The sequence below is a fragment of the Nasonia vitripennis genome, chromosome 1, assembly GCF_009193385.2.
Source record: "Nasonia vitripennis strain AsymCx chromosome 1, Nvit_psr_1.1, whole genome shotgun sequence".
NCBI lineage: Eukaryota > Metazoa > Arthropoda > Insecta > Hymenoptera > Pteromalidae > Nasonia > Nasonia vitripennis.
The window spans coordinates 10,008,916-10,035,983 of NC_045757.1; the positions used below are offsets into that span (position 1 = coordinate 10,008,916).

Consider the following 27,068-nt stretch of genomic DNA (forward strand, 5'->3'; position numbering starts at 1 on the left):
CCGCAATGACCCGTGGCGCGCCCCCCAATGCAGGAAGCATAAATACATCAAGCCCTAGCTACTGCCCCTTTGAAATGCGCGCGCGATAAGTATGTATATCCAGCAGTGGATATGTGCTAGAAGGAAGGAAGGGCTGGAGTGCGCGGAGAGGCCTATGCTATATAGATGTCGGTAAGGTTTATTGGCATAGTTACGAAGCGGATTTAAAATGGAACGTATGCTTGCGTTTGCGGATTCGGTGTGTGGATTTCGGAGAGGCGTGTGTTGCGTTATACTTGTCATAGGAACTGGGACAGTTCGCCGCGACGGGGGAGATTTCAGCTTGGATCGGAGCTTGAAATATCTGGCGTGGTTGCGTTTGCTTTTCATTCAATTTTCGCATGTCTGAACATTCGATCTGTGGTAGTTGTACTAAGGGTGATTAATATCCAAAGTTATGATTCTTTCTCCTCAGTAAGTTAACAGTTATTCAATTACACTACGACTTATTCGGTTAAAAATATATCGACAATTCCTGAGCGATCTTATACTACTTCCTCAGTAGTCATAATAGAAGCGAAGCAACGCGAAAAGCTCGATAAATACACACGACAGCAGCAGCGCGCGTGTGTAAGTGTACGTAGCAGCTAGAGGTACAGAGGCAGCAGCAGAAGGCACTGACCTAATCGCTCGCTGAAATCGACGACGTTGTCGCGGAACCTTGGCACGAAAGTTCAGCACCAGCAGCAACAGCAGCCATCTCTCGGTGCAGCCCACCTCCGAACAGCAGCAGCAGCAGCAGCAGCAGGAGCGGTAGCAGCCGGCGGCAGTGGCCACCAACACACCGCACGAGAGTAGTAGTCGAAGGAGGAGAAGAAGTGGAGGAGGAGGCCGGAGCAAAAAACAGCACTAGCACCACAACTTTACTATACAGCACACAGAACACCGGCAGTAGTCTCGCCCTCTCTCCCTCTCGCTTGCTTACTTTATTTCTCTCTAGTTTGCTAATGCACAGCCCGTCGAGCTCGCACGGGAGAGAGATGCATACACACGCGCGAGCGCGCACGGGCCAGTACGTATTATGTGTGTTTTAGCGCTCGCCACGCGCAATTGTATGTATATAACTGTGTCACTTTTTCGTTTTGGAACGCACGCACTACGCGGCCGCGATAATTATTCCATTGTGGGCTGCCGCAGCGTATGCATTCGTAGCTCTGTTAGTAGTCGATTTTTTATTCCCGAGTCTCGGCTACTCGTAGCCGAGATGTGTGTGTGTGTGCGTGTGCGTGTGTACAAACACACAGGAGAGTCCGCGAGAGCAAGAGTCAATGATCGCGCGGTGGTACACAGCGGAGAAGGCTGACTGGATGGGTGAGCGAGAGAGACGCACGTGACTGCACAGGCTCGGTGCGCGCGCGTCGAGCGAGGATCGGATACTGACGGCGGCGGCTAGCCCGAGCGGTCGGGAACCCCGCGAGAGAGGAGAGTCGCTACATGCTCCCTTCCACATCGCGCGCGCGGTGCAGCCACCACCTGGGCCGCCGCTGCCCCCCTTCTGCTGCTGCTGGTGCGCTTTTTTCTTCTTTCTCGCTTTTTCCGCGCTGCTTCTTCTTCTTCGTCTGTTGCTGCTGCTGCTGCTAATGTTTCTTTGCCGGTGCGTCTATCTTCTCGGGATGGTTAGCAATGGTTTGCGGGGAGTATAGTTGGAGAGACTTTTCGGGGGTTATTGATTTCGTTGCTTGAGATTGCAGGATTTGCTTTTTTTTTATTTGCTGACGAACTAACGGCGTTTTCGACTGGAGAAAGTCTTCTGTTATTTTCTATAAACTGCCAGCTTCAATCTTCTTACTTTCTGGACGCATTCATTATGCAACTGAAAGTAATGCATAATGCATTCTAATGCGGATGCAAATGAGAAAGAAAATCGACTTCGTCTTCGATACTCACATTTGTAGTTACGTATCTCAAAACAATACATCTCTTGTTTAAAAATTGGACGATAATTTCAACGAATCAACAAATCACATTTTACTCGATCCGCGACCTAAATATCGCACAAACGCTTTCAACAATAAATGAGCTTTCGTGCAACTTGTATACAAGTGCGTGAGATTTAATTTAATGAAGAGTCAAATGTCACGCATACCGCATGATTAATAACTCAATTTTCCATCGGGCAATAACATAACTCACGCATCCAATTCAATTTTTCCCACAGAAGTTTTTTTTCTTTCAGATTAACGGAAATGAACCACTCAAAAATATCTTACAAAAACGCAATCAACGCACTGTACTTTTCCGTTAGATTTAAAATCGTCTGTTCGAAAGTACAGCAAACAAACAGCCTCGTCTCCCCTCGATCCACCACTATGAGCATAATGGCTTCTCCACCCCCGCATCTCTTACACATACAGCGAGTACACACATGCACATCTGTGCTTAGTCTCTCGCGAGGAGAGGGAAGATAATCTCTCTTGCTCTATCCTATGTATCCCATCCACTATATCTCGCGCACGGTAAACGCGGATGACTCCGAGAGTCGCCAGTCAGCTGTGTGTCCGGTGCTTTTCCGCGTTCTGGACATTGTTTTCGCGTTCGGCTTTGTTGTCGTCGCCGTCGTCGTCGTCGGCGTATCCCCTTTTTTCATTGTAGACTGGATGCCGGAGCGGCGCATCCTCTGCGAGCTTGGCTTATCGATGGAGGCGGTGGGATTTTCTATTTTTTTTCTCAGTCGACGAACCTTTTGGCCGCTTCGGCGCTTTGAACTTTTGCGTCGTGAGCTTGTCTTTTAGAGGATTTTTAGCGCTGGAGGTTCCGGTATTCGTTGACGCCGGCGAGTGTTTTCGTTGTGAGGTGTGGATTCGTAAGGTCGGGCTAATTGGTCTGCTATTTTTGTACGAATACCTGCAGGCGCCTTTGAAGTCTAGCCGTGATTAGACGGGGATTAATTTATTTTCCCAATTACGCCTCGGAGATCTAAATATAGATTTATTTATGTAACTCGGTAGGCATGCTCGTAATACCCTTCTGTTAGATAATGTTAATGTGGTCTTTTTGTGTCGTGATTTGATTTATTGCCATAACTAGCCTCGAGTATCTACACTATCCTAATAATCACCCATTCAATTGGCCGACAAAAGATCGAAAAATCATTTCTGTTTTCACAAAGGCTGATGAAAGAGCCTCGGATTGAATCGATCAATAAACATTGTTAGACCAAATCGGCTTAAATAATTAAACAGAATCGCGGTATTTATGTAACTCTCTCAAGTACATTGGAAACCCAACAACGAGTACTAGAAGTCGAGACGAGGCGATTGATATTTCTCTCTCTCTCTCTCTCTCTCTCTCTCTCTCTATATATATATATATATATATATATATATATATATATATATATACACACATACACACACCCACACGAGGCACTCGATAATTGACAGACACCGATCAAAATAAGCGGTCAGCGCGCGATCAATCCTAACCATTTATGAAAGTTGCCGCGTCACTCCCAGATGAAAAATTTGAAATATTTCACTCCGACGCCTCTTTTTTTTCTCACCACCGCGCGCCGCTCAATTTATCAATTGGTGTATACGTATCAGGAAAGAGCGATAACATCGAGTAGTGTCAATCAGTCGTAAATGCTCGAGTCTACAGGTGCAGTGGGTAAGAAAAAGATCGGTGCCGCTGTATTTCATAATATTCACACGTGCTCGTGGCCCTACTCGCATATAAATTACGTACGCTAGGAGCTGAACAAATCTCATTGTTAACTTCTCAATGCACACTGTTTCAAAATATCAAGAGACAGCGACGATAGATTATTTCTCACTTTCAAAAACGCCCGCGAGAGAGAAAAATTGCAATTTTCTCTATTCTAGTAAAACGTCTCGAAGAAACGGAGACCTGTCCCAGCGTCATCTTTCCCGAAAAGCAATCACCTCCTAAGAGAACACAGCGCAGTGCACAAAGAGATCTCGGTGTACATCGGCTTGACTCTATGGCAACGAACGCGAAATTACAAATCAAAGAAAAACAGAGCACAGAGGATAAGCCTGAGAAACGAGAGGGTCTGCGGGAGTCTCATCTTAGGACGCGACGCCGCACGAACGTATATATGTATGACGAGCCCGCACTGCGCACACTTCTTTATCTCGAGGAAAAATTCGCCCGCAGTCGCCGGCGGCGACGTTCTCAGGCTCTTGATCCCCTTTCTTACGCAATCCGCAATATTCTTCCAGTCGGCGTCGAAGTTGTGAAAAGCGTCCAAAGTGCCCCCGCAGTGCCTCGTTCGCGTGCACGCTGCAGTCGGCGCACAATACAGTCGAGAGAACAGTAAGAGAGAGAAGAGCGGAACTGGATTACGAGAGTCACGATCGCCATCTGCAATCTTTGTTTGCTTGAGCAGCCGTTGATATGAAAATTGCTTTTTTCCTTTTATGAGTCGAGGTGCGATTCAAGGTTTACTTTTGCTCTTGTGAATATTCATGAGAAAATAAATGTCGGCACTACTGCTACTGCAAACTCAACCCGAGCTCTCGCAATTTTTTTCATCAGCCTATTCTCTCCAAAAGGACCCGGTACAATCGAAAGACGACTCTGCAACCAGCTCCTTTCCCTTTCACGCAGCACCACAGCCAACCGCGTTCCATCCAATCCTTCCTACTCAAAAGTCCTCCCTCTCTGTTAATAATTATCGCCGTCGCCCCTCGCTGTATTCCTCCTCTTCCTCGTTCCAGCTCTTTTTTCTGCGTCTCTCTCCTCATTGTCTCCTGCAGACCTATACCGCGGCTATTTTTCAACTCGTCACGCACACGACTCTGTCCCATCGTCCCGAAACATATGCCTATATCTACCTAGTCTTCGTGGGAGGGAGGCAGAGACTTGGATTAGCCGGCTTCCGGTGGGTGGAATTACAACCAAAGTGCCTCCGTGCTGCTACCGCCGTTGCGCACGCGGAAAATGAAATTCCACGAGTGAAAGAGAAAGGGAAAGGAGTACATACAAGCGCGCAAGAGAGAGAGAGAGAGAGAGAGAGAGAGAGAGAGAGAGAGAGAGAGAGAGAGGGAGAGAGAAAGAAAAAGAAAAAGGCGGAGGGCGCGGCGGCGAGTAGAGCAAAAACGGGGCAGGAGCTGCTCTCTCATGGTAATGAGCACGTGTCGAATGTAATGCTTGCTTTGGACGCGGCGAGTAGTGTTTTGCGAGATTTCAGGCTCGAAAAGATTCGCCGATAAATGGGTACATCGTCTTTTTTTTTAAATAACTAATACATCATTTTGACTCGCGGTCGAGGAATGACAACAGAATCGATTTGCCGTTACGATATTTTCAACTACGGCTCAAAGAAACGGAACGAAAGAATCAATTACTCCACCTCGAAGAATCGCGAAAGACACTCGAGCGAACGTCGCTCTCTCGCTAAGAGGGCGTTTTTCATATGCTAATGCTTCCGGTTCAGGCATCTCGGAGAACCGAGGGCGACAAAAAAAGCGACAGCAGACGACGAAATCCGCCTCCTCACTGAATGCGGAATTGGCGCGCGGCGCGTGTTTGCCGAGGATTTTCGTTCACTCCGTTGAAATAATACTCTCGAACCTGGCGGAACCCATTTTTACGCAGAAGAGAGTCAGACGGGGACTAAGTGTAGTTGGCTGAGGAGCAGATGATGGAACGAATGGGAGCGAAGTTGGGAAATGCTTTTGTCGAGCGGAGGAATCGATAAAGGCGCTGGTGCAGAGAAAAAGTTAGCGAGTTAGTCGAACGTTAGGCGCTTCACGAGTTTGTCGGTAATGTCAGAAGTTTGGTTATTTCAGTTATATTTATTGAGTCTATGGGATTGCACAAATATCGTGATCATTGGATTTTACGCGATCCCTCTGCGTTCTACAGGAGTAAATTTAAAAAACTTGAAAATAAATGATCCTACTTTAAAAAAGGCACGTTAATTCATTCTATTCGTCCTCTAGCGTTGGCCGCTTGATCTCTACGAATGAATCGACTCCTAACTTCAATAAGTCCAAATTCTCGTAAGACCTCTTCGAATCCAAATCATCATTCATTCATCGTACTAACAATTTTATTAAAGAACAAAACTTGCATTTTGTCGGGCCTGCTCGGGACACTCATGCTATAACTGCCTGATACTTTTGAGACCACTTCGAGAGAATAACGTAAAGAAAAAATATTTATAATCTTCGAGACTGTACACTCTTCAACAAACTTAAAATACTATAAAAACCGGGCATTCTTATTTCATCCTCGCATGTCCATGCAAATAGCGACGAAAAGCTCGTTCGCACCTCGGATCCGCATCTAAATAAATGTTCTCGCGAGTTTATCTACGACGCATCGCGGCAGTTCCGACTCCCGTCGGTGGCTCTTCTTACTCGCTTGCGCGCGACAAGTAGTTTCGGTCGTTGCGACGAAACTCTCGTGCTAGGCGGTGCCTTGCCTGACCTACCCCTGCATATTTGCATACACACGCAAGTGACCCGCACGGAGCTGGGAGGATAATAAAAGGAACGAGAGCTCACCCATCGATCGGCTGAATTTGGTGCTGCAAATAGGGTTTTCTCGATATCTGTTCCAAAAACATTTCATACAAAAAATAATTTGGGAAGAAGCTTAATCTTGTTTCAAGAAGGAAAATCCGTGGTCTTCATTGGTATTAGAAAAAATCTTGTTTTCCGCGTGTAGGAGATAGCTCATTTGAGGTCAAGAGTGGCGTCTCTCTAGCTGCTGCACTCGTCCCTCGATCAAGTTCATAAAACCCACCGCAGCAGCGCGAGAACATGTGCGCAGAGATAAAGAGAGAGAGAGAGAGAGAGAGAGAGAGAGAGAGAGAGAGAGAAAGACGAAAGAAGAACGAGGTGAGTGCGCGCGCCTTTAATTGCCTTTTGCGGTTATTGAGGTTTTTCTACCGCATATACGCTTGCAGCTATACCCACACACACACATTTGCGTGAGCGAGAGAGAAAGTTCCGACTTTGATGGGGCTTCTCCTCTTCTCTCGATTTTTCCCTTCGCTTCCTCCTAGGCAGTAGTCGAGAGCCGTTTCGACGGTATGACGAGCGATACGCTGAACCTACGTGACGAAAATAAACAAGGCGCATTAAGAGGAACTTGATGGACGAGGTGTAGTTATCCGCAGAAGCCACTAAATTAATAGAGTTCGAAAACTCTTGACTCGAGTTTTCAATGCTGTTTTCAGACTTGTAGAGATTTTGCAGTTGCGTTTGGAGTTTTAAAACTACAGGGTAATCCGAGTTTGAACAGTATTCCGAATGGATTGTTTGTCAGAGATTTATTGGACTATTATCATTAAATGATGCACTTGTGTCAACAATCGAGTACGTCGATCCATAGATTTATTCTTTGTTTTTATGACCGAACGTTAGTCAGTTGGTAGCATTACACTTAAATATTCACCGGTACGTTATAGATAAAGCGACTGCTAAGAAACGAATGCTTTTAAATATCAAGATTCTCCTCGTTTTCGTAATGCCGCCATTCGCGTGAAGTAACTCGACGATAAAAATTGATAACTTATCTATTATGACAGCAACACGAACTGTGAAATGCAAATATTCGCATCAGTCGCTTCTAAGTCGCGAATAAGTAAATTCGTTATAATCGAAAAATGTGGCAGCTCTAAAAACTGCATAAGGAAAGTTGGTTTTGTTATTATTTTACCAAAATGGCAAAGTTTATTCTACTTTCACTCGCTTGCCTTGCTATAAGTACATCTTATTGCCTCGACTCTTGCAGCGAAACTGAAGAATCACTGCGAAAGAATTTAAAAGATTTGATAGAAGGTAAATTGATCTTTTCCGATGACCAGATATCGCATTACAAAGGTGCACTTTCGGACATAACACCTGAAAACGAAAGCGAGTATGACTTCATTGTCATTGGAGCCGGGAGTGCAGGTGCCACCATTGCATCGCGTCTTAGTGAAGTTGAAAAAGCTACGGTGCTCTTGATCGAAGCTGGCATTGAGGAATATCCTATTATGGATATCCCCGCGATGCCGATACCCTTGCAGTTCAGTGATCAAATCAATTGGCAGTACGAGACGGAAAGTTCAGATAGATATTGTCTTGGAATGACGGATCACAAGTGCAAATGGCCTCGTGGAAAAGTGATGGGAGGTAGCAGCGTTTTAAATTTCATGACGGCTACCAGAGGTAACCGAAAGGATTACGATAGATGGGCCAATTCAACGGCGGATCAATCTTGGTCATACAAGGAAATGCTGCAGTATCTAAAGAAATTGGAACATTTTGATGCAGAAGGCGCTGGTATCGATGAAAGCTTCCACAATAGAAATGGACCACTGCACATCTCTACCTCGCTGTACTATTCGAATTTGGCGGAAGCTTTTATCGACGGTCACAAAGAGTTGGGTATTCCTCTTACCGATTACAATGGTCGAGAACAGGTGGGCGTAGCTTACAGTCAGATAAACTTGAAGAACAGAGAAAGGTGGAGCGTAAACAGAGGCTACCTTTATCCAGCAAAAGGGAGAAAAAATTTGTTTCTAACAAGAAACAGTCACGTTAGTAAAATTTTAATAGACGATGATACAAAGTCAGCTTACGGTGTGCAGTTTACCAAAAACAATAAGATTGTCGAAGTGAGATCGAAGAAAGAAGTTATTCTGAGTGCAGGAGCGATTGGATCGCCGCAAATTCTCATGCTTTCTGGAATCGGACCAGCAAAACATCTACACGATTTGGATATTCACGTCATCAAAGACTCTCCGGTTGGTGAAAATTTAATGGACCACATTGCCTATGGTGGTTTAGTTTTCAAGGTTAACGATTCAGAAACTTACACAAGATCAGATATATTTGATTCTGAAAATCCCGTCATAAGAGATTATTTAAACGAGAGAAAAGGACCTCTGACTTTGGCACCGGCCGAAGTTCTTTCGTACCTCAGTGTTGACAGTGAAAGTCTTCTAAGCGATTATCCAGATATAGAACTAATATTTGGTTCTTCATCGGGTATTCTAGATGCTCGGTTCTCTAAAGCTCTTGGTATATCCGATAAATATCAAAGTCAATTCCTCGCGCATGAATTCAATCAAAGCACTTACATGATGTGGCCTATCATCCTAAGGCCAAAGAGTCGCGGACAGCTACTGCTGAGAAGCAAAAATCCAAATGATAAGCCTAAACTGTACGCGAATTATTTGGATGACCCAAAAGACGTAAGAGTGCTTATTAAGGGGATTCGCGCAGCTATCCAAATAAGCAAAACTAAAGCATTCCAGAAGTACGGTTCGGAATTGTTTGACATACCTTTGCCATGCAATGATTTCGATTTTGATTCGGATGCCTATTGGGAATGCGCGCTCAGGACTTATTCCATTACGATTTACCATTACACTGGTACGTGCAAAATGGGAAAAAGGAACGATCCAACTGCAGTTGTGGATTCCGATCTCCGGGTGCGTCCTACAAATGCTTGTTGCTGTGTACAATTTACTGATATAAATCACGTTTATTTTCAGGTTATCGGAATCAAAGGTTTGAGAGTAGCTGATGGATCAATTATGCCCGAAATTGTGAGCGCCCACACGCACATCCCGATTGTGGCGATTGGTGAAAAAATTTCCGATCAGATTAAGAAGGACTGGAACTTTTCGCTGTAACGATTAGTTGTAGCTAACGAATAAAGTCGACAATAACAACCATGAAAACAATCGTTGTACGCCTTACTTATCAAACATCAAAAGTTTCACAATCAACCAAGGCGTCGCTAATCTCCATTGCGTTCCGAGAAAATCTCTCGTAAATCAATCTGAAAACTTTTAGCAATTTCCACACGCCTTGCGCACGACGAAAACAATCCGGCAGGAGAAAGAAAAAAAAAGCGCGCTGCACACAGCACCTGAACGGAAACGCTCAGCGGATTTAGCCCGGAGCATCGGCAGCGAGCAGCAGCATAGAAGCCTTGAGAGCGCATATTGTAATCGACTCGCGAACGCGCACGTTTGATGCGCAATTAATCCATCGCGCGTCGTTTGCCCCGCCTGCGGTGAATAATGCATGCGCGTGCACTGCTAGCTCACGTGAGAGGAAGATGCACTCCAGAGACGAGACATCGCGAGATGGCTGTGCGTATACGCATACACGCGCGAGAGGTATGTAACGCACGAAACGACTGATTAATGCAACCGATATACTGGAGAGCCGCTGGAGAAACGGCGAAGCCGATTGGTATTCCGAGTACCGTTGCTGTTGCTTGAATTCTGATTATTGTAATGGCAGGATGATTGGTTCTCGCTCTCGGTGTGAATATATCAATGAAAAAGTTTGAAGAACTCATAAGCACTGACCCGATAATTAACTTTAACTTCGCTTATGCACGTGGAGTTATGCCCCTTACTCGCGCGCGGTTTCACGAGCTTATCCCGAGAATGCGCGCATACTCCGCGTGCTTTCCGGCGCGGCCAAAGTTCCGATACCGGATTATGCGCACACGGCCCGTGATACCGGTTCCGCCTCGTCCCTCATTGTACCGCGCGCACGCGCGCAAAATATAATCCGCGCGCGGAAACGCGATAAATAAATCTCCCGCGTATTTAGAGCCTCACGTGCGATTAAGAGGCCACCCGGCGTTTGTCTTGGCACGCGCGGCGGCTCTTTCCCCATCCATATAGCTTCTGGCATACTGTACACTCGCGTGTCAGCTGGACGTTTTAAGTGGGTTAAGACTCCGTGGGCTGCTGCTGCTGCTATACTCTGTTGTTGGCCGAGCTGGAGTTTAGAGCCGCGTTCCTGGCTCTGATATACTAATATGTCGCTGCAATGCGGTTATTATGCAACGACGTGTGCCCCTCTTGAGAATATGGACGTGTGTGTGTGTCTGTGTTCACAGCGCTCAGAGAGCTTTAATAATAATAAGCACCGATAGTTGCGTATCCGTCTTTTTGTAATTTATATACACGCGGAGATTTTGTACGCGAAGACGCGATGCAAACTTGTTCGACATCACGTATGGAAGGGTGAGCGCGACTTTCACGCGTGTACGTGTAATAATAAAATCGTCGTGTAAAGACACTTAAAGATTTACGCACAAACTAGTTAAAACGCTTTAGAAACTTTATACGCGTGCGCTCTCGCTTTCGCGAAACTCCGAAACTTTTCATTTCAAAACCGCGCACCACGTATGATCGCGCTGTTTTTCCCTCGGAAAACCGCTAAGCAGCCGCGCGACTGTGTATGCGCCGAACACGCCACGAGTCAATTTCAATAAAGTCCTTTACAGCCGGGAGGCTTGTACAAATTGCATCATTACGAGATAGACCAGGGAGGTATAATAAATTCCTATTAAAAAGTGGCTTTTATCAAAATCACATAGAACAAAAGCCGCGAGCCGGCTTTGTCTCCCCTGTATAAATACTCGCGGACTTACTGTCGCGTCGACAAATCATCGGATTCCCGGGCACGATTTTCCTGCCACGAGGGAATCGTTACTCCCGTCGCATGCGCGAAAAGCAGTTAGTCACGTATGTGAAGTGAGCGCGAAAAGTCGATCTAATCGGTTCCTCCCCCTGGTGGCGGTTGAATTTCTGCTGAGAGCTTGGCGTTCTCCGAAGACGTGGATGGGCTTTCCGTTCGATGCTGGCGAGGTTGCGAAAAATACCTTGCGTTTAAGAGAAAGGTAAAAAAATCACTTTTATCTTGAACAATTTTGGCAATACTAGGCAATCGTTTAGAGCCGAGAGCTACGCCAAAAGTAGCGGTGAATATTTGACGAGCTGGGATGCATTGTTTCCTTATCCATCTCCCATCGAAAATCTCACGCTGCTGCTTGGAAGCCAGGCTCCGGCAACTCTTGTAATACCGCAACAATCGCAATTACAACCCAAACACGCTCCCAAACATCGGCACTTAGCACTGAATCATCGTACCAGCGTGAAACCACCTCCGGTAGATTGCTATCGATATATAGCCTCTCAGTACACAAAGCGTATGCAAACAAACCCCGTCAATAACAATAATCGAGTCGATCTCTCGTTGTAACAGATGCGGATCTCGCATTACAGCAGCCGAAAAGTATCTCAAATCCGATGCACAGCTACACTGCTCTACTACTCCCCCATCGACGAATTATGGTAATGAAAATAGGCGTGAGCTTGACATTACGTCGATCGCGGCTTCCGATTGTAACCGCGTGTCTATAGCTACTATACGCTGGGACAAAATGCGAATAAAGCTCATTGTGTATCGCTTTTAATGGCCGGTGAAAGTCGCTATGTATACGATGTATCGTTATTGTCACTCGAGCGTTCGAGGATTTGATTGTTTTGCTGAACGATTTTTTCGAATAAACGTTGTTTCATCCAAAAATTTATTTTACTTCGAATACCCTACCCTCGTAAAATCTTTGAATCACGCGCGCGAACAATCCGAACAGTCGAATATCTCGAAAGCTCAGCCAAAAGGTTCGCAACATTAGCCCCGGCGAAAGACACGACGAACAGCCATTCTGCAGAGAGTAGGAACTTCGATTTCCGCGCGATAACGCGGAGATCCTCGACGACTACGTGTCTGCCGCGCCTCTTTTTCACGTTTTATCGTCCATCGTGTTCGCCTAGCGGATTATAACACATGCACTCTTTCGCATGCATGCATGCATATAGCTAAGCGGAAAAACGTCGATCGAGTAATGACGCCGATAAAATGTATGATCAATGCGATGGGATATATAGCAGCGCATTGTGCGCCAGACGCGACACAACTGTAACAATGAAAATTCGTGAGCGGAATCGCGTTCGTGGTTATTACAGAGACTTTTATGACGATCGCGCATGAGGAATTCGTGGAAAAAATCGACGGTTCTCATGCACGTGGCTCGTAGTTTTGACTTTTATTGAGACGGTCTGATCGAGCAATTACATATTCTACCAAGAAGAATCGAGTTCGCGTGAAATTGCTCAATATTAACGCCGAATCTCTTAAACGACACTTACGATCGAGCCACATACACGAAAAGAAGTTATCTTTCTCGCATCACCAACACAAGCCCATTCAGCGAGACTATCCGCCAAAAAAAACAAGAGCTTTGAAACGTATATGCGCAAAGTTAAAGCGTTTAATTTTTTCCGGCGCCGATCTTATCCTCGCGGAATCTCTAAACGAGCGAGAGGCGCAAGTGAAAATCGGTAGTCGCAGCTCCGAAAAATGAGCTAGTCGCGTGCTCGTTTTTCGCGTCCTTCCCTCTTTTTTCGCGCGATAAAAAGTTGCAGCGATCCTTTCTCACATTCTCTACCGAGCGACTGCGTTCTTATCTAGCGAATTTCGCGTGCTTCGGCTTAACCCTACCTGCAGAATGTGCCCTAAATCATTCGTACTGCGCTGGACGGGGGGCAATTAAAAGTGCAGCGGCTCGGTGGCGAACTTTGCGCGCCGGCGGCTGCAATTGAGAACTTTGCCTTTTTTCAGCTGTTTTTTTAGTGCGATGGGCGCTAAAGCACTCAATGATTTCTTCAGTTTTAAGGGCTTGACGCAAAGAGTTTGAAGGAATTTTTTAATTTGGAATTTTCGTAAAATGTTGAAGTGATAGAATCGAATGTGCAATTCAGATGTGACTTACGAACACCATTAAACGAAGTCTTCGAATATAGAGATCCCATTAAAACTGCTACGAATATCTGCATAGGCTTGCACTTTCTCCAACTTACCTGAAACAACGAAAAAATAAAAATTCACATTTGCGTCGTCGTTTATTGTTCATAAATAATCATATCAAACAGTCTAAAATATAAAACTTGGAATTTTTTCGCGCAGCAATGTATCTTGCCTATTTCCAGAAAACACACACGCTCGAATACATTCGATAAATTTCGTTTATTATGATAGAAGACATTTAATACTAATCGAAAGCTTTACAGCCCTGCGCAAGAATCATTAGGCTATAAAATACACCAATGACAGATTGCTTCGCAAGAGCAGCCAATAACTTGTCCGCGGCTCTCCGAAAAACCCCGTACACGCTGAGCGAGCGCATTCAGCCGAGTAAATAAAAGCCCGGCGAGTGATCCCATAAAATAAATAATTTTTAATTACCCGATGGAAATCTCGCACTAAATCATTCATTATCAGGCTCGAAGACGACGAACAAGGGAGTTCTCGATTAAAAAAAAACGGGCAAAAGCGCGAGCAATAAATTCCGAGCTATCAATTTTAAGTAACAATCCCCGGGCACTGGTTTACAGTTATGCTCCTTGAATGAAGCATCCTTCATCCGGTCTTTCCCATTCACGAGAGCCGAGAGCAGTGCAGCGCCGCGCTCTCCGCTGCATTCCCGTTCGATTTCACTTGTGATCGGCCCTGCGGAGAGGACGAGAATAAGAAGAAGAAGGAGGGAGTGAGCAGAAACAAGAGGAGAGAAACTGCTGAAATCGTCGCATATCAAACGGATTCGAAACGTCTGATCGCGTGGGGACCTCGTCGTGAGGTTCTACGACTCGCCGATAGCTCTCGAGATGTGCGTGAATCCATCGAATGAGAAGAAATATTCATCTCGTTGGTACGTTTCCGTTTTGATGCATTTGAAGAATCGGAACTCCGGTCTATTTATTCAATAAAGACAAAGAATCCTACGTATTATCTCAACTATGTACGAAACGGAAAGTGCCATGATCAATGAATCGGATAGAGGATACATGGGAGAACAGAAGCGAGCGCGCCCCCCTGCCGAAATAACGCCGCTTTGTCGAAATATATGGACAAACACGGCTGGAGGATTGTTTACCTAGGACGGTTGTGCTACGGCGTTTGCAAACGCTGGCGCTGTATATGGCAGACGATTTAAACGGAAATTGGGGGCGTGTTTTTTTCACATCAATAGGTACTCGTATAGGTGTACAGCGACAATTTCTCACGTGTCTCTCGCAGAATTTAAGAAAAACACGTGACCCACGTGACTAGACAATAAATTTTGTTGAAAAAGTTCCACTCTAAACTGTGATAAGTGATATAGATACCTTGAAAACTCGACGCTTCCTACTCTCGAACTCATAAATTTAATTTAAGACTATGGAGCAATTTCGAACCGAAAATGTTCAACACTGACATTCAACAAATACAGATTGACCGGCGGAAATTCAATTCACTTATCCATGATTGGCTGTTAGGCTGGCTAAACCGACGCCGCGCCACCCGAACGAGAGATCTTCTCACGTTCCTCCTTTTCCCGACGAAATTCCCGACTGGCATCGCCCGCATGCCGATAAAAAAAAGTGTACACACACAGAGAGAGGGTGGGTGGAGCCGGTAATAACGAAGGAAACTGCCAGCACGGACATTCGATCGTTCGATCGAGTGCCTCCGCTTTGCTCGGCACTTCACGGGAAGCAGCGGCGGCACTCGGCTTTATTAATCGAACGAGCCCGCGTGTGCAGTGCGCCCTTCTATAAATAAGAGACGATCCGCCGACTAGAGCGTCTAGACGAGCGCATAAATAACGCTTTTGTGTAGTGGGAAATGGAATGCTGGCGGCAAGCAAACATTTTGCGCGGTGTCGACGAAAGGCGAGCTTTACTCGATGAGTAAAAATATGCAACTGGGTGTTATTAATTTTCCGTTTAGTTACTGCACTTTTCCATTTTACAATACAATGTCCAAGTTTTCGTAATAAACATTCATTAAATTGAGTATAATTTTATAACTTTTTAAAACGTACATTTAATGATTAGTATACAAATGTTTCACACACTTTACTGTTTTAGACTAGTATTCGAATATTAACTATTTTAACTTTAGAAAGTAAACTAACAATTCACGTATCAACAAATATTAACATTTTTGAAGAGTTTTTCAAAATTTTTCAATTTAAATCTTTACATCAATTAACAATAAACAAAAGAACAACTGTACAAGAATAATTTACAGATAAGAAGAAAATTATTAATAATGGAAAATTAAAAAAAATTCAAAAGCAGAATAATTTTCAACATCAACATTTCAACTTTTAATTATTATGTTTGGTTTTATTTATTGTGACCCTCGTAAGGGCCGTCAAAAATTGCCGTAGCCGTTGGTATTTCACAACGTCTTGGCGGGGTATTGGTAAAAGTTTTCAACTAGCAATAATCGCACCTCGGTAGAACCTCATTGGTTACGATATCGCCACTGCGCAAAGCTAAAGAGTACGGCTCAGCCAGTTCCTTACGTACCTTCCACGTTGCTACATCTCTAGAGCGTAACGAAAATACCAGCCGTAGCCACCTGGCGGCCGAGACGGGTGATCGATCGATGCGGGAATTTCAAACTGGGTGTGGCGCGCGCACCCGCTTGCCGCGGCAATTCAAATAACAGAGCGACGCGCTTCACGTCTGATGGTAAAGGGATTTAACTTTTTTCTCATAATTTAGAATATTTTATTGAAATTTCGTTGTAAAATAGATATCGTGATTTTTTATTGTATAATTTACTAGATTGATTGAAAATTTGAAAACATTTTTTTTCAACTTTTGTCGGAATAATAAATAAAATCGCAATTGAGTTATAAGAAGTATTTGAATATTTACATTTACGTAGTAGTAGCTGTGTGCGTACTTAAATTTGCCATTACTTATAACAATGACAGTATTTAAAACTCTATAACGGTTCGGCAAACGGTAAAGATGCGTGTGTTAACACGGCTGCCGACTTGTTTAATCGCCAGGAAACTTGATTTTGAATTAAGTAGCAACATCATGTTGCATTATTAACACGTTGGGCCTCGAGACGATATATTCGAAGTGTGTACGGTACAAAGAAGAAAACGCGCGGATGGTATGCATGCCTACGTTCATCGATATTGCATGAAATTTATTGCACGCTGTAGTGCGTATGCGACTGCAATTTTTTGCCCTCAGTTATGAGCATTAATTTTATAGTGTATAGCTTTTTTCATAAAACTTATCAAAAAGCTACATGTATAAGGTATCTTATAATGTGTCGATGATTAATTTTTTTCATCTTTGAACAATAATTCAGACTGAGTAGCGTGACACACCGTAAATTCCCTAAGCAGTACACTCAATCAGAGTAGAATAAAAAACTGTTTCTCGGTACAGATAAGATAGCGAATCACAAGCTACTTCCTAATGGCTAATACAAACTCAAAAACTCGCAGGTATACGCATCTGCATTTACCGTAACTCGACGCACACACACACACACACACACACACACACACACACAGACAGAAGCTAGCGGGGTGAACAGCTCTTTCAGCTGCAGCTGATGAAGTTGCGAGAACCCGCTTCTCCGCGCGCAGGTTTGATGTTTTCCCTTCTCCCGTATAGGTCCGGCTCACGGCAGCAATCGTCCGTCGTCGTCGTCTTCGTCGCGCTTGTTATATATGCGGGACGATGTTCCGGAAGATGTCGAACGTGCCGCGAAACTTTGAACAAGATGATTGTATCTCTCTCTTTCTCTTGCTGGTGAAAAATGGAGATGTCTGAAGCACCGATGAAGTTGCGACCGGTCCTCGGTGCGCGCGCGCACTGATTCGAGGAGTTGTTCTGTTTCTCTCTTCTTTTTCTGACGGGGTGGCGCAATCAGCGTAATACTTATTTAACGAGCGGCTTTGGCGCTGCGACGAATGGAACGGTACCGCGTGAGCCTGCTGTTTCTTCCTGCATCGATGCTAATTAGGGGCTGATTTTAAAATTCGTATCCGAGCGAGTGACTGGCATTCACCACTTTGTTCGACGAGTCGACGATGACTTCGATGCGCTTAATAATGCAATGAAGAGATGGATCGACTAGTCGTCGGGGAAAGTAAGTTGTCAGAGAAAGCAACTACTCGACTCTCAGAATCCCATGCGTATTGACGACTATCTCTACGCATAACAATAATTAATATCGCAACACGAATAATCACGGAGAGCACATCCTTAAAAGCGGAAGCGAGATCCGCTGCAACGCGGTGACACACCTAACTCTCAAAGGGAGAGTGAACGCCATGCCCATAGGGAGCCAGTTGACAACGCCCGCAGACACACAAACACAGACATAATACAGTATCCACACTCACGTGTCGCAGAAAGACTTTCGCGAGCGTGGGACAATGCGACCTTCGTATGCGCCGCGAAAAAAAACGAGCGCTTGTCTCCGCGGCGAAGCGTTCGCAGATGCAGGCAACTGGGTCGCGCGAGCAGTAGGCCTCTCCAATTAAGAAAAACGGACTTGCCGCGCGCTCTGCATCCGAGCGCGGCAGTGCAGGGAAATGATCCGGCGTGTGCGGCACACGCGCGATCCCGAAACGTGATCCACGATCGGAACTCGTCTGTGTGGGTGTGTGTGTGTGTTTATGTGCTTTTGTACGACTGTAGTTTGCCGCTGCCGGTGTGTGAGGGGCTGAACTTTCGAGAAAGGAGTGCTTACGTCGATGATTAGGAGGAGAGGATGTTGATGATTATGATTAAGAGATAAGTACTGGGCACGATTATTGGAAACGGACTTTCGACGAGCTTTGCGGTTACAGCCCGGGATGCCGGCCATTTGAGAAAGAGAGAGAGTGTGGTTGTTTTCATGTTTGCATAGCGCTCTTAACGAGAAGATTAATTACGCGATCGAAGTTATGATAATTAATCACTCTGCCAGGGGAAAAATTTCGGGCGATAAGAGCCACTCGATACTCACTCGATATGCTTGATTTCTGCGGGAGTTAATTAATATTGCCGGTAGTTCTCGAAAGCTCAACTATTGGCACATAATAATAACAACTACCGGCGGATATGGATGCTAACTGAAACCTATTTATTCAACGTATTCAGAAATGAAGAACAACATAATTATACTCGCCCGTAAACGATCCGAATTCTCCCGACTGATCCGGCGTTCGCGCAACAGTTTGTCGCGCCGGCGGTGTTGGCATATAGCGTAAAAGAGGCGAGGAAGCTCATTAAAATAACGCTGCGGCTCAGCGAAATATTCTTCCCAAGTTATCCCATCGCAGGTGCTTATTACGCACGCTCGCGGGTTTAATGGTGCTTCCGCGAGTGCATCAGAGCCGTGCTGCTGCACGTGTGCTGGGAGTATAGGCTGATGTGTTTTGAAAAATCTCGGTGGGAGGGTTTGGCAAAAGGAAATTAGAAGTGAGAGGCATACATCGTCGAGCGCGATGCTGTGCGCTGAGAAATTCTGATTGATTTAGTGCTGGATTTCCGTCGATCCTCTCAAGTATTCTACGCAAAATATCGAATGTCATCAAAAATATATAAATTCAGTGAAATTCGCGCTTGCACAACAAACTCTCGAATCAACTAAACGCCGTTTGATGAACTTAATTATAGGGCTTGTTGTCTGATTTAAAGTAGCCGCTAGATATCGAACTCGCGTTTACGCGGTAAAAGCCCAGCTTTCCTCGTTGACTTTCTGCAGCGTGCGTGTAACGCAGTGCGAGAAAGAGAGAGAGAGAGAGAGAGAGAGAGAGAGAGAGAGAGAGAGAGAGAGAGAGAGAGAGAGAGAGAGAGAGAGAGAGAGAGAGAGAGAGAGAGAGAGAGAGAGAGAGAGAGAGAGGAGGCAACGGCTGTCGATGCGCAGCGGTAGCGTCGGCGACGCAGAGGAGGCTTCACTTTCAATTAAGATGTCTGATACGCCCCGCGTCACAAAAGACCCTCGGTAATTAATGACCTAGCTGCGACGCGCGTGTAAGACTTTTTATGTTTCAACAGAGCTTTTTTTCATCGGGTGACTTGCAGAATTTTAGGCTCGTATACACACGAAAGACACGTGTGTTAAATACGACGAGCTGTTGCAGTAAATTAATTTTTGAGGGAAGCTGTTAATACCTTGTGAATTCGACGTGCGTTCATTTAATTTGGATCTGGATGACTCGTACGAAAAATTACAAACACCGTTGCATTCACTGCGCGATAAAGCTTATACTTTTTCCTGGTTAAACCTCTCGAGATGAAAAAAGACAAAGTGTCACAATAAGCCACTCAATTTTTAATTTTCCACAAACTTTTCGCCTGCAAAAAGCCTCTCTCACTCGTTAATATCGTCCTTTTCACGCGTGACACGCCAGATATACTCTTGCGGATTGTATATTACAGGAGCGTCGATGCGGGCACAATATACAAACACTGAAAAAAACACAGCCATTTTAACTGAACTCGCACCAGTAATCCGTCATTGTACGAAAACTCCCCAAAAGTTTTTGCTGGTGTCCCGCGTAAGCGACCAATTTTACGAGTCGCGACTCGCCAAAACTACCAGTGGCACACCGTTGTTCTTACTGAACAGTCGCTACGGTGGCAGAACGGTTAAAACTACCGGACTTTACAGCAGAAACGACTGTGTTTTTTTTCAGTGCACACACGAGCGATCGAAGATCGCGATTAGATTCGAGAGCCACGCGGTGCCGCTTGTCATCTGAAACGCGGGGTATAACGCGCGCCGGATACACCGACGCTCTCTAAAACGCCGTTCGACGCCGCGTCTTAAATTTCTATCCCCCGTGGATATCGCTCCTAGCCATCGGATTGCGTCGACTTTGGGTAAATAACGACGCAATTTTCAATTAGCCTCGCACGCGGTAGATTGAATCGATCAAACAAATTTCTTACGAATTCTTCTTGGAGAAAAATGCCTGCACTCCTTCTCGTAGCCGTGCCGCGAGGATCCCCCTCTTAGCCAGTAACTTATGTGCGAGTCCTTGGAATTGGCAGCCGAACACCTATTAATTATATACCGTATAGTCCTTGGAGAAAGTGAGTTTTTTGCTCTCCTTACAAACTTTACGCTTCTTACACACATGCGCTCCCCCTCCTTTGAAGTACAACCGCGCGCGCAGTCTCGAGGTCGTTTGTTGGTTAATAAATTTGCGAAGTAACGAGACGGGAGCTGCAAAAAAACTGAGCTTCGTACTCTGTGCTTTCTTTGCGCCGAGCGCGCGCCGTGTTTTATGCTTAGGAGGGCGAGAAGCTGCAGCGTGCACGCGCTCCCCGAGCAGTATTCACTTACTGAAATTTTTGTAATTTTATATATTCCGGCAAGCAAGGCTGAATTCTCCTATGATTATATCTTCTTTAAAAACACTTGGGGCTTTTTCAAGGCTGCGCGTGTGACGGCTCTGAAAGCTTCTCCGTCGTCGAGGAGGCAAGAAATTGAAGTAGGAGAAAAAGGATAACGACACGATATCGGAAAGAAAGCAATAGCGTCGCGTCCCTGTTTATTTTCTTCCCCCGAATTTTTACGTGATCTCTGTATGCGGGAAGTGTCGATCCACACGGTAAACTTTCGATAGCGGAGATACAGACTCGAGGGACCGTATGTGTGCTCAGCGCGGCACACAATGTATGTTTATGATCTGCTCTATCGAAAGACTCTTCCGAGGCGTAAATCATAAGTGCGGCTGGAAAATACGTATACAGCCCTGTCGCGTATATCACAAGTCAGCGTACTTTTTTACGGAATAACTTACGCGTCTTCACTTTCTTTAATATCCTCGACCCTGGCTCTGTAATCCTCTGATAAATTACTGCACCAATGGCAGGAGTTTTTCCGATTTTTCTCTCACTTACGTAAGTGCAAGGCTACAAGCGCGCAGAATTTACACACGCCCGCGACGAGAGCGTGCAATTGTATATTCAAATATTTATGAAAGACCGTTTTGTGAAATTTACGGGCGGATAGTAAAGTCCGCGAACGATAACTTCTTTCTGTTATTACCAACCGAAAAACGCAAGTCTGCATCGAGGAAAGTGTAAATTAGCATTCGTGTTATTAAACCGCACTGTATATTACGCCTTAACAATCCGGGGGCTGCATAACGCGCGCACAATTGAATTCAAATATATTTATCGCCCGGAACCCGCCGGTGCAGCCGCAACAATCACTCCGCGAAGAAACCGTTGAAACGTCTCTCGCTTCCTCTTTTCTCTCTGAAAAAGAGCAGAATCATGAAGAATTCATCAGACGACGCCAACAACAAACACCCTGGAGGGAGATTTAAAGACAAGCTTCTTCCCGCGCAGAAAACAGAAATCCGCGCGAGAGCGTCTCATATACACACAAAACGACTGCGAAACCGGAAACTGCTGTACACGGCGCTGGAGCGAATCCTCGAATATAAGCGAGCATGTCTCTCCGGAAAAAAAAGAAAGGGAGAGAGAAAGAGGAAAGAAGGAAAAAGAGCCGCGCGACAGCCGCGCCGACATCGAACAAGAAAGAGAAAGACGAAGGAATAAGGCGCTAAGAGAAACGCTTCGGACAAAGAGACGAAGAAGCAACAGCAGCGGCGAAGGTGAAGGAGGAGAAGCCGCGAAAGATCTTCGGCAGATCTTCCAGAGAGAGAGAGAGAGAGAGAGAGAGTCGGGAATTTCAGGGCTGAGGGGAGACACGCGGGCGCGACGACGAGCAACGAAATGGAAATCGAGGAGACGACGTAGCTGATACGCGCGCGATGCGAGAGAGCCGTGTGACGACGGAATAAAGCAAGTGCTGGTGTATGGCACATACGCTCAGCTATACTGTCGCCGTCGGGGCGACGAAAAAGAAGCCGAGGGGATTGGAATATACGCTGCGCGTTGCTTTGAATGTTAAACGATTTTACGCGACGGGTCGAGGGATTCGGAAATATTGCTTCGTATTATGGTAGAGTTGGGTGTTCGGGAACTTGACTTTTAATCTTCCTATAGATTGAAAATTTTCACACGTCGACGGGAAGCGTATCAAATTACGTGCCGTCTATTATGCCGGATAAACAATTTGAGAAAGCTGCGTGCGTTAGGATATTCCTCATTAAAATTCATGTAACTTTTAGCATTTCGCCAACTCACAGCGCAGCAGTGAGCTTCAATAAAAATTAAGCCTTTCGTTGCAATTCAGTTCAATTATACTCTTTTCAAAAATCGCCTTTTCATTCGAAATTACTAAATAAGCACTGTTCTCAACAAAGCGATCGCTCCTCGAAAATAAAAAAAAACAATACATCGTCACAGCAAGAATCTCTCCCCGCGAAAAGTACTCAGCATGCGACAGCACTCGAAAGCCCCCTCGCATGGAGAAAGAGAAAAAGACGGGCGTCGCGCAGGTATATATAAGCGCCGGACTCGCGCGCTTCAATCATTGTCAATCAGTTTGAATGCGTAAACGTGCGTGCGAGATCGCGCATACCCGGTGTGCCTTCGGTGAAATCTGATTTGCAAGGAGCGAGCTTTCGAATAACTCGCGCCACACGACGCTCTCTGTCGCGCGCGCTTTCGCGCCGAATGCCAATTGCTGCTATGCTGCGGGTGTTTACTACTGGGAAGCATCTTGGAATACGATTTCGCGTGTGTGGCACGCCGGATTGGAATGAGAGAACGTTTTTTAGAATTGTTTTGGAGCGATGTATTTTTTACTATATGTACTGTATATTTTTTTCGGTCCGAAGGACAAATTACACCATGATGCAGCATCGGATTTACAAAGTAACGCGATCGGAAAAACAAAAATACTTCCTGCCGTGCGACTAGACGAGTGAGAGCCGCGCATTCATCGTCGGGCGCGTTTTTCTTCCACAAATATCAATTTACCATCTCCGCACAAAGCCTATAATGTTCCACTAAGTATCCATTTAGCAAATTGAAATTGAATCACGGCACCGATCTGTCCATCATCCTGCGCGAATAAAGCTTCTAAGCGCATAAATCCGAGCCGCCTATCCCGCGTGCAAAAAGAACCCGTCCCATTACATAATTACTCCGCGCGGCTCGCGCTGTATACCAACGCTGACGTCTCGTGCGCGTGCGGCAAGGCTTCGGAGCCATAGGAAAAAAAAACGACAACTCTCCCGGCGCGGTGCAGCACCTTTATTAACGTCGGCAGCGACTCGATGCCAAGGTAGCAATGAAGGAGCAATTTCATCGCGCGCAACTGGAATACTGCCCCGGGCGCCGTCTCTGCCGTCGTCCGTTTTTCACGCGCGACTAGCTCTAACAACCGAAACGCGCGGAGACCAGAGGAATATATAGTGTGGACATCGAGCGCGTGCCGTGGCTTAGAAAAGTGGCTATAGACAGCTCTGCGGGTAATGGACTTGGCTGATTACACCCGATGCCGTACTACGGAGTTTCCATCCTTTTCACCGAGCTCGTTTCTTTTTCTTTATTTGTTGTTTATAGTCGTTTATTGTTTGCATTTATTAATTTGGCAATTGTACGTATCCATGTATACAGAATTATTTTCTTGGAATGTCGAAATTCAATCGACTAAATTTTCCAGAAATCATTATAGAGCAAACGATGCGTTCGTAGTTGATATAGCGTGGTTTTGTGCTCGTCGCGGTTTTCACCGTTATAACCCTCACTCCGTATAGCGTAGCACCTATATATACCAGCTTCTCGGTCGCGACACCTTTTCCACGCGCGCGTATACGTATGCACCGCTCGATTATCGCCGATGTATAAGTAGCCAAACGAAACGCTCGATGACGCTGATCGTCTCTTATCTTGATCCTCTCTCGCTCTCCTCTCCGCGTTCGACGCGTACGTGTGTACACTACTCTCTCACTGCGGGGGCGTCGAAGAACATTATACGTCTCACGAGTCTGGATCGGTTTTTCGAAGCTTTACGATCTTCCCGCGGCTTTTGGGATTTTCTCTTTTTTGGCATTGAGTGTCTTTTCAAGATGATACGTATCTCTCTCTCTCTCTCTCTCTCTCTCTCTCTCTCTCTCTCTCTCTCTCTCTCTCTCTCTCTCTCTCTCTCTCTCTCTCTTTCGAAGTTCAGCTTTGTAATGGTTACATTGACCTGATTTTGCACATTTCCTGAAATGCTTCTCTACTGTATAGGATTTCCTCCGATGTGGAACGAAACTGAAAGATCTACTACGGGAAAGGATGATGATGTTGTCATGTCAACACGATGCACGCTGATTTATTGAACAGTTTTGAGGTGCGCATTTTGAAACAAGTCGCACTGCATTAAGATATATGTGCAATGTAATATAAAGTGATTTGTGAAAAAAGAAAAAAATCTTCGCAGACGAAAATTTCAAGTATTTATAGAAAAGATATTTTTCAAAATCTAGCTTTGGATCAGTATAGGATAGGAAAATCACAGGCAGCAGATGCATTGCCGAGCGCGCCGTCGAGTTGGGCCGTTTTATGATTTTAAGCTTTTGGAGATGCAGCCTTTGTTTGACGATAGACAAAGCTATGCAGCAAACAGATGCCCAGATAAGCGACAGCGGTGCAACAAAAAGACGCCAGTCCGTTCTCTCAAGTCTCATTGCCACCGTGTCGCATACCTGGATATGGGCGTCTTTCTTTCGGTCAGCTGTTGGGGAAGCGTCGAGGGGTTTAGTAATGTCCTCAGCGGAGAACAAGCCTCAGTCATCCTTCGGCGTCAGTAGAGGAGGGTTCCCGACGCTGAAGTTACTCACAATTATACTCTTGCGCTTTTCAATTTTTTCTGTGTTAAAATAAGCTCAAATTTACGCTTAATAAGTAGAGCCTCGACACAAGTGTAACCATTCTCTAGAATCAGTTTAGGGTGTCAGCTGTTCGAAAGCAGAACTGATCATTTTCTTATAAGCTATTATTTAGTTTCTGTTGTACAGAATGAAGGCTGTATATTTGCTACTCGTTATTTTAATTTTTATATCCGAAATGGTGAGGAATATTGATATTTTATTTCTTAAGCACCTGATTATCAAGCGATATGTCGAATCAAACTATTTATTAAATAAACAGGTTCAATGCAGCCCACTTCCAGAATGTGAAGATCGGAATTGGTACTGCCGTAGCTTGTATCGTGCAAGGAAATGTCAGGTAATATTAATCTTTTAGACCTAAAAATTAAAATGTTGTGTTTCAGTCTATCAAATGAAGCAATAACAAGGGCATTAATTGTTTGTTTTCAGAAAAAGAATGAGTGCTTTCCCACAACGTTATTTGTTCTTGAAGTGAGAAAAAAATTAGTGACTCCACCAATGTCATATAGAAACGGACCTCTACCCTGGCATGTATCTTACTAAGAACTGGCCATTTATTAGGTAGTAACTACGTTAAATCCTAAGAACTGACAAGTTACTAGCCTGTTCTTAGACTCATCTCTACACGAATCAAAAGTAATTCATACATGATGTCAAATTTTCTTCAACCCGATTTTTTTTAATCAAGTACTTACAATTTGTCCGAATCTCAAAATTTTCACAATAAACTAATTTGATTTCTCTAAAAACAAAATAAACCTTCTTTTTATGACGAAATTATATATTGTGTTATTTATATATCCTTTAGCTCTGTTTAACTACTTAGATTATAGCTGATTTAAGCATTATAATCATTAAATATCAATTAATTTCATTCTCATACGTATAAATAATATTTATAGCTTGTCATTTGGAATAAAAACGCGTTTAGAAAAATCAAGACCATGCTATCTATTTTATACACTTTCGTCTAACGTATTATGCTATAACATTACTCAATTGCCTCTTTATTACGGTTGATTGGTAAATATGGAATCAAATAAAATGAATTGAGCTAGATATTACGATCAAGCCACCTTAAAATATGCAAATCTAGTTATTCGCGTACAACACACACCTATTATACTAAACGTTGAAAACGTTTATGATACAAATGACTGAGAAGGTTACTCGTCAGATACTAAAGCGCCGACTCTGTGAGAAACGAAAACGCGCTACATAAAATAAAAGAAACAAGTTTCTCTCCGGCGAGTCACCGTCGTATATATTCGCCGATGATTTGTAGCTGATCGTTGCAACGCAAGAAATCATCCTCGTATCTTCGGTTCCGGTGACGGCAGCAAAAAGGATTTCGATGTTAAGCTCGAGACAAGTAGCGAGAAAGGAAGCTCTAAAGAAATGGTGATAATTCTGAAAATCAATCTTGCGAATTTCTACGAATTCCTATAGATATGCGCTACCACCGGATTGCTACTTCCCGAAGTGTGTTACTGAAATGTAAAAATCAACTTGAATGTTGCACTTCGACGTAGCTTTCGATTCACCATCAACTTGAGAAATATAGTCGTTAAAAACTTTGCCACATAACTGTGAAATATCTCGACTGTCAAATCCCACCCGACAAATTAATTATAATCAAATTAAACGAAAAG

At 44.7% G+C, this 27,068-nt stretch overlaps 2 protein-coding genes and 1 non-coding gene across 8 annotated transcripts in view; 1 reads left to right on the top strand and 2 right to left on the bottom strand.

Moving 5' to 3' along the window:
* Positions 1-27,068, bottom strand: part of LOC100120109 — a 405,862-nt gene that overhangs the window by 260,838 nt on the left and 117,956 nt on the right. The gene's annotated exons all lie outside the window — the stretch shown is intronic.
* On the top strand, positions 7,568-9,688 carry LOC107982211 (glucose dehydrogenase [FAD, quinone]). The gene is made up of 2 exons (XM_016990244.3): positions 7,568-9,436; positions 9,500-9,688. Exons 1-2 carry the CDS (start codon positions 7,679-7,681, stop codon positions 9,638-9,640), a joined length of 1,899 nt encoding a protein of 632 aa, XP_016845733.1. The 5' UTR covers positions 7,568-7,678; the 3' UTR covers positions 9,641-9,688.
* LOC116417679 lies at positions 16,002-16,142 on the bottom strand. The gene has a single exon (XR_004227926.1). It is a non-coding gene; the product is annotated as a U4 spliceosomal RNA (small nuclear RNA).

Bases quoted from the DNA above. Each gene is read 5' to 3' on its own strand.
- LOC107982211 (XM_016990244.3), top strand. From the start codon at position 7,679: ATGGCAAAGTTTATTCTACTTTCACTCGCTTGCCTTGCTATAAGTACA. The intron at 9,437-9,499 runs GTGCGTCCTACA...GTTTATTTTCAG, and splicing joins TTGTGGATTCCGATCTCCGG to GTTATCGGAATCAAAGGTTT.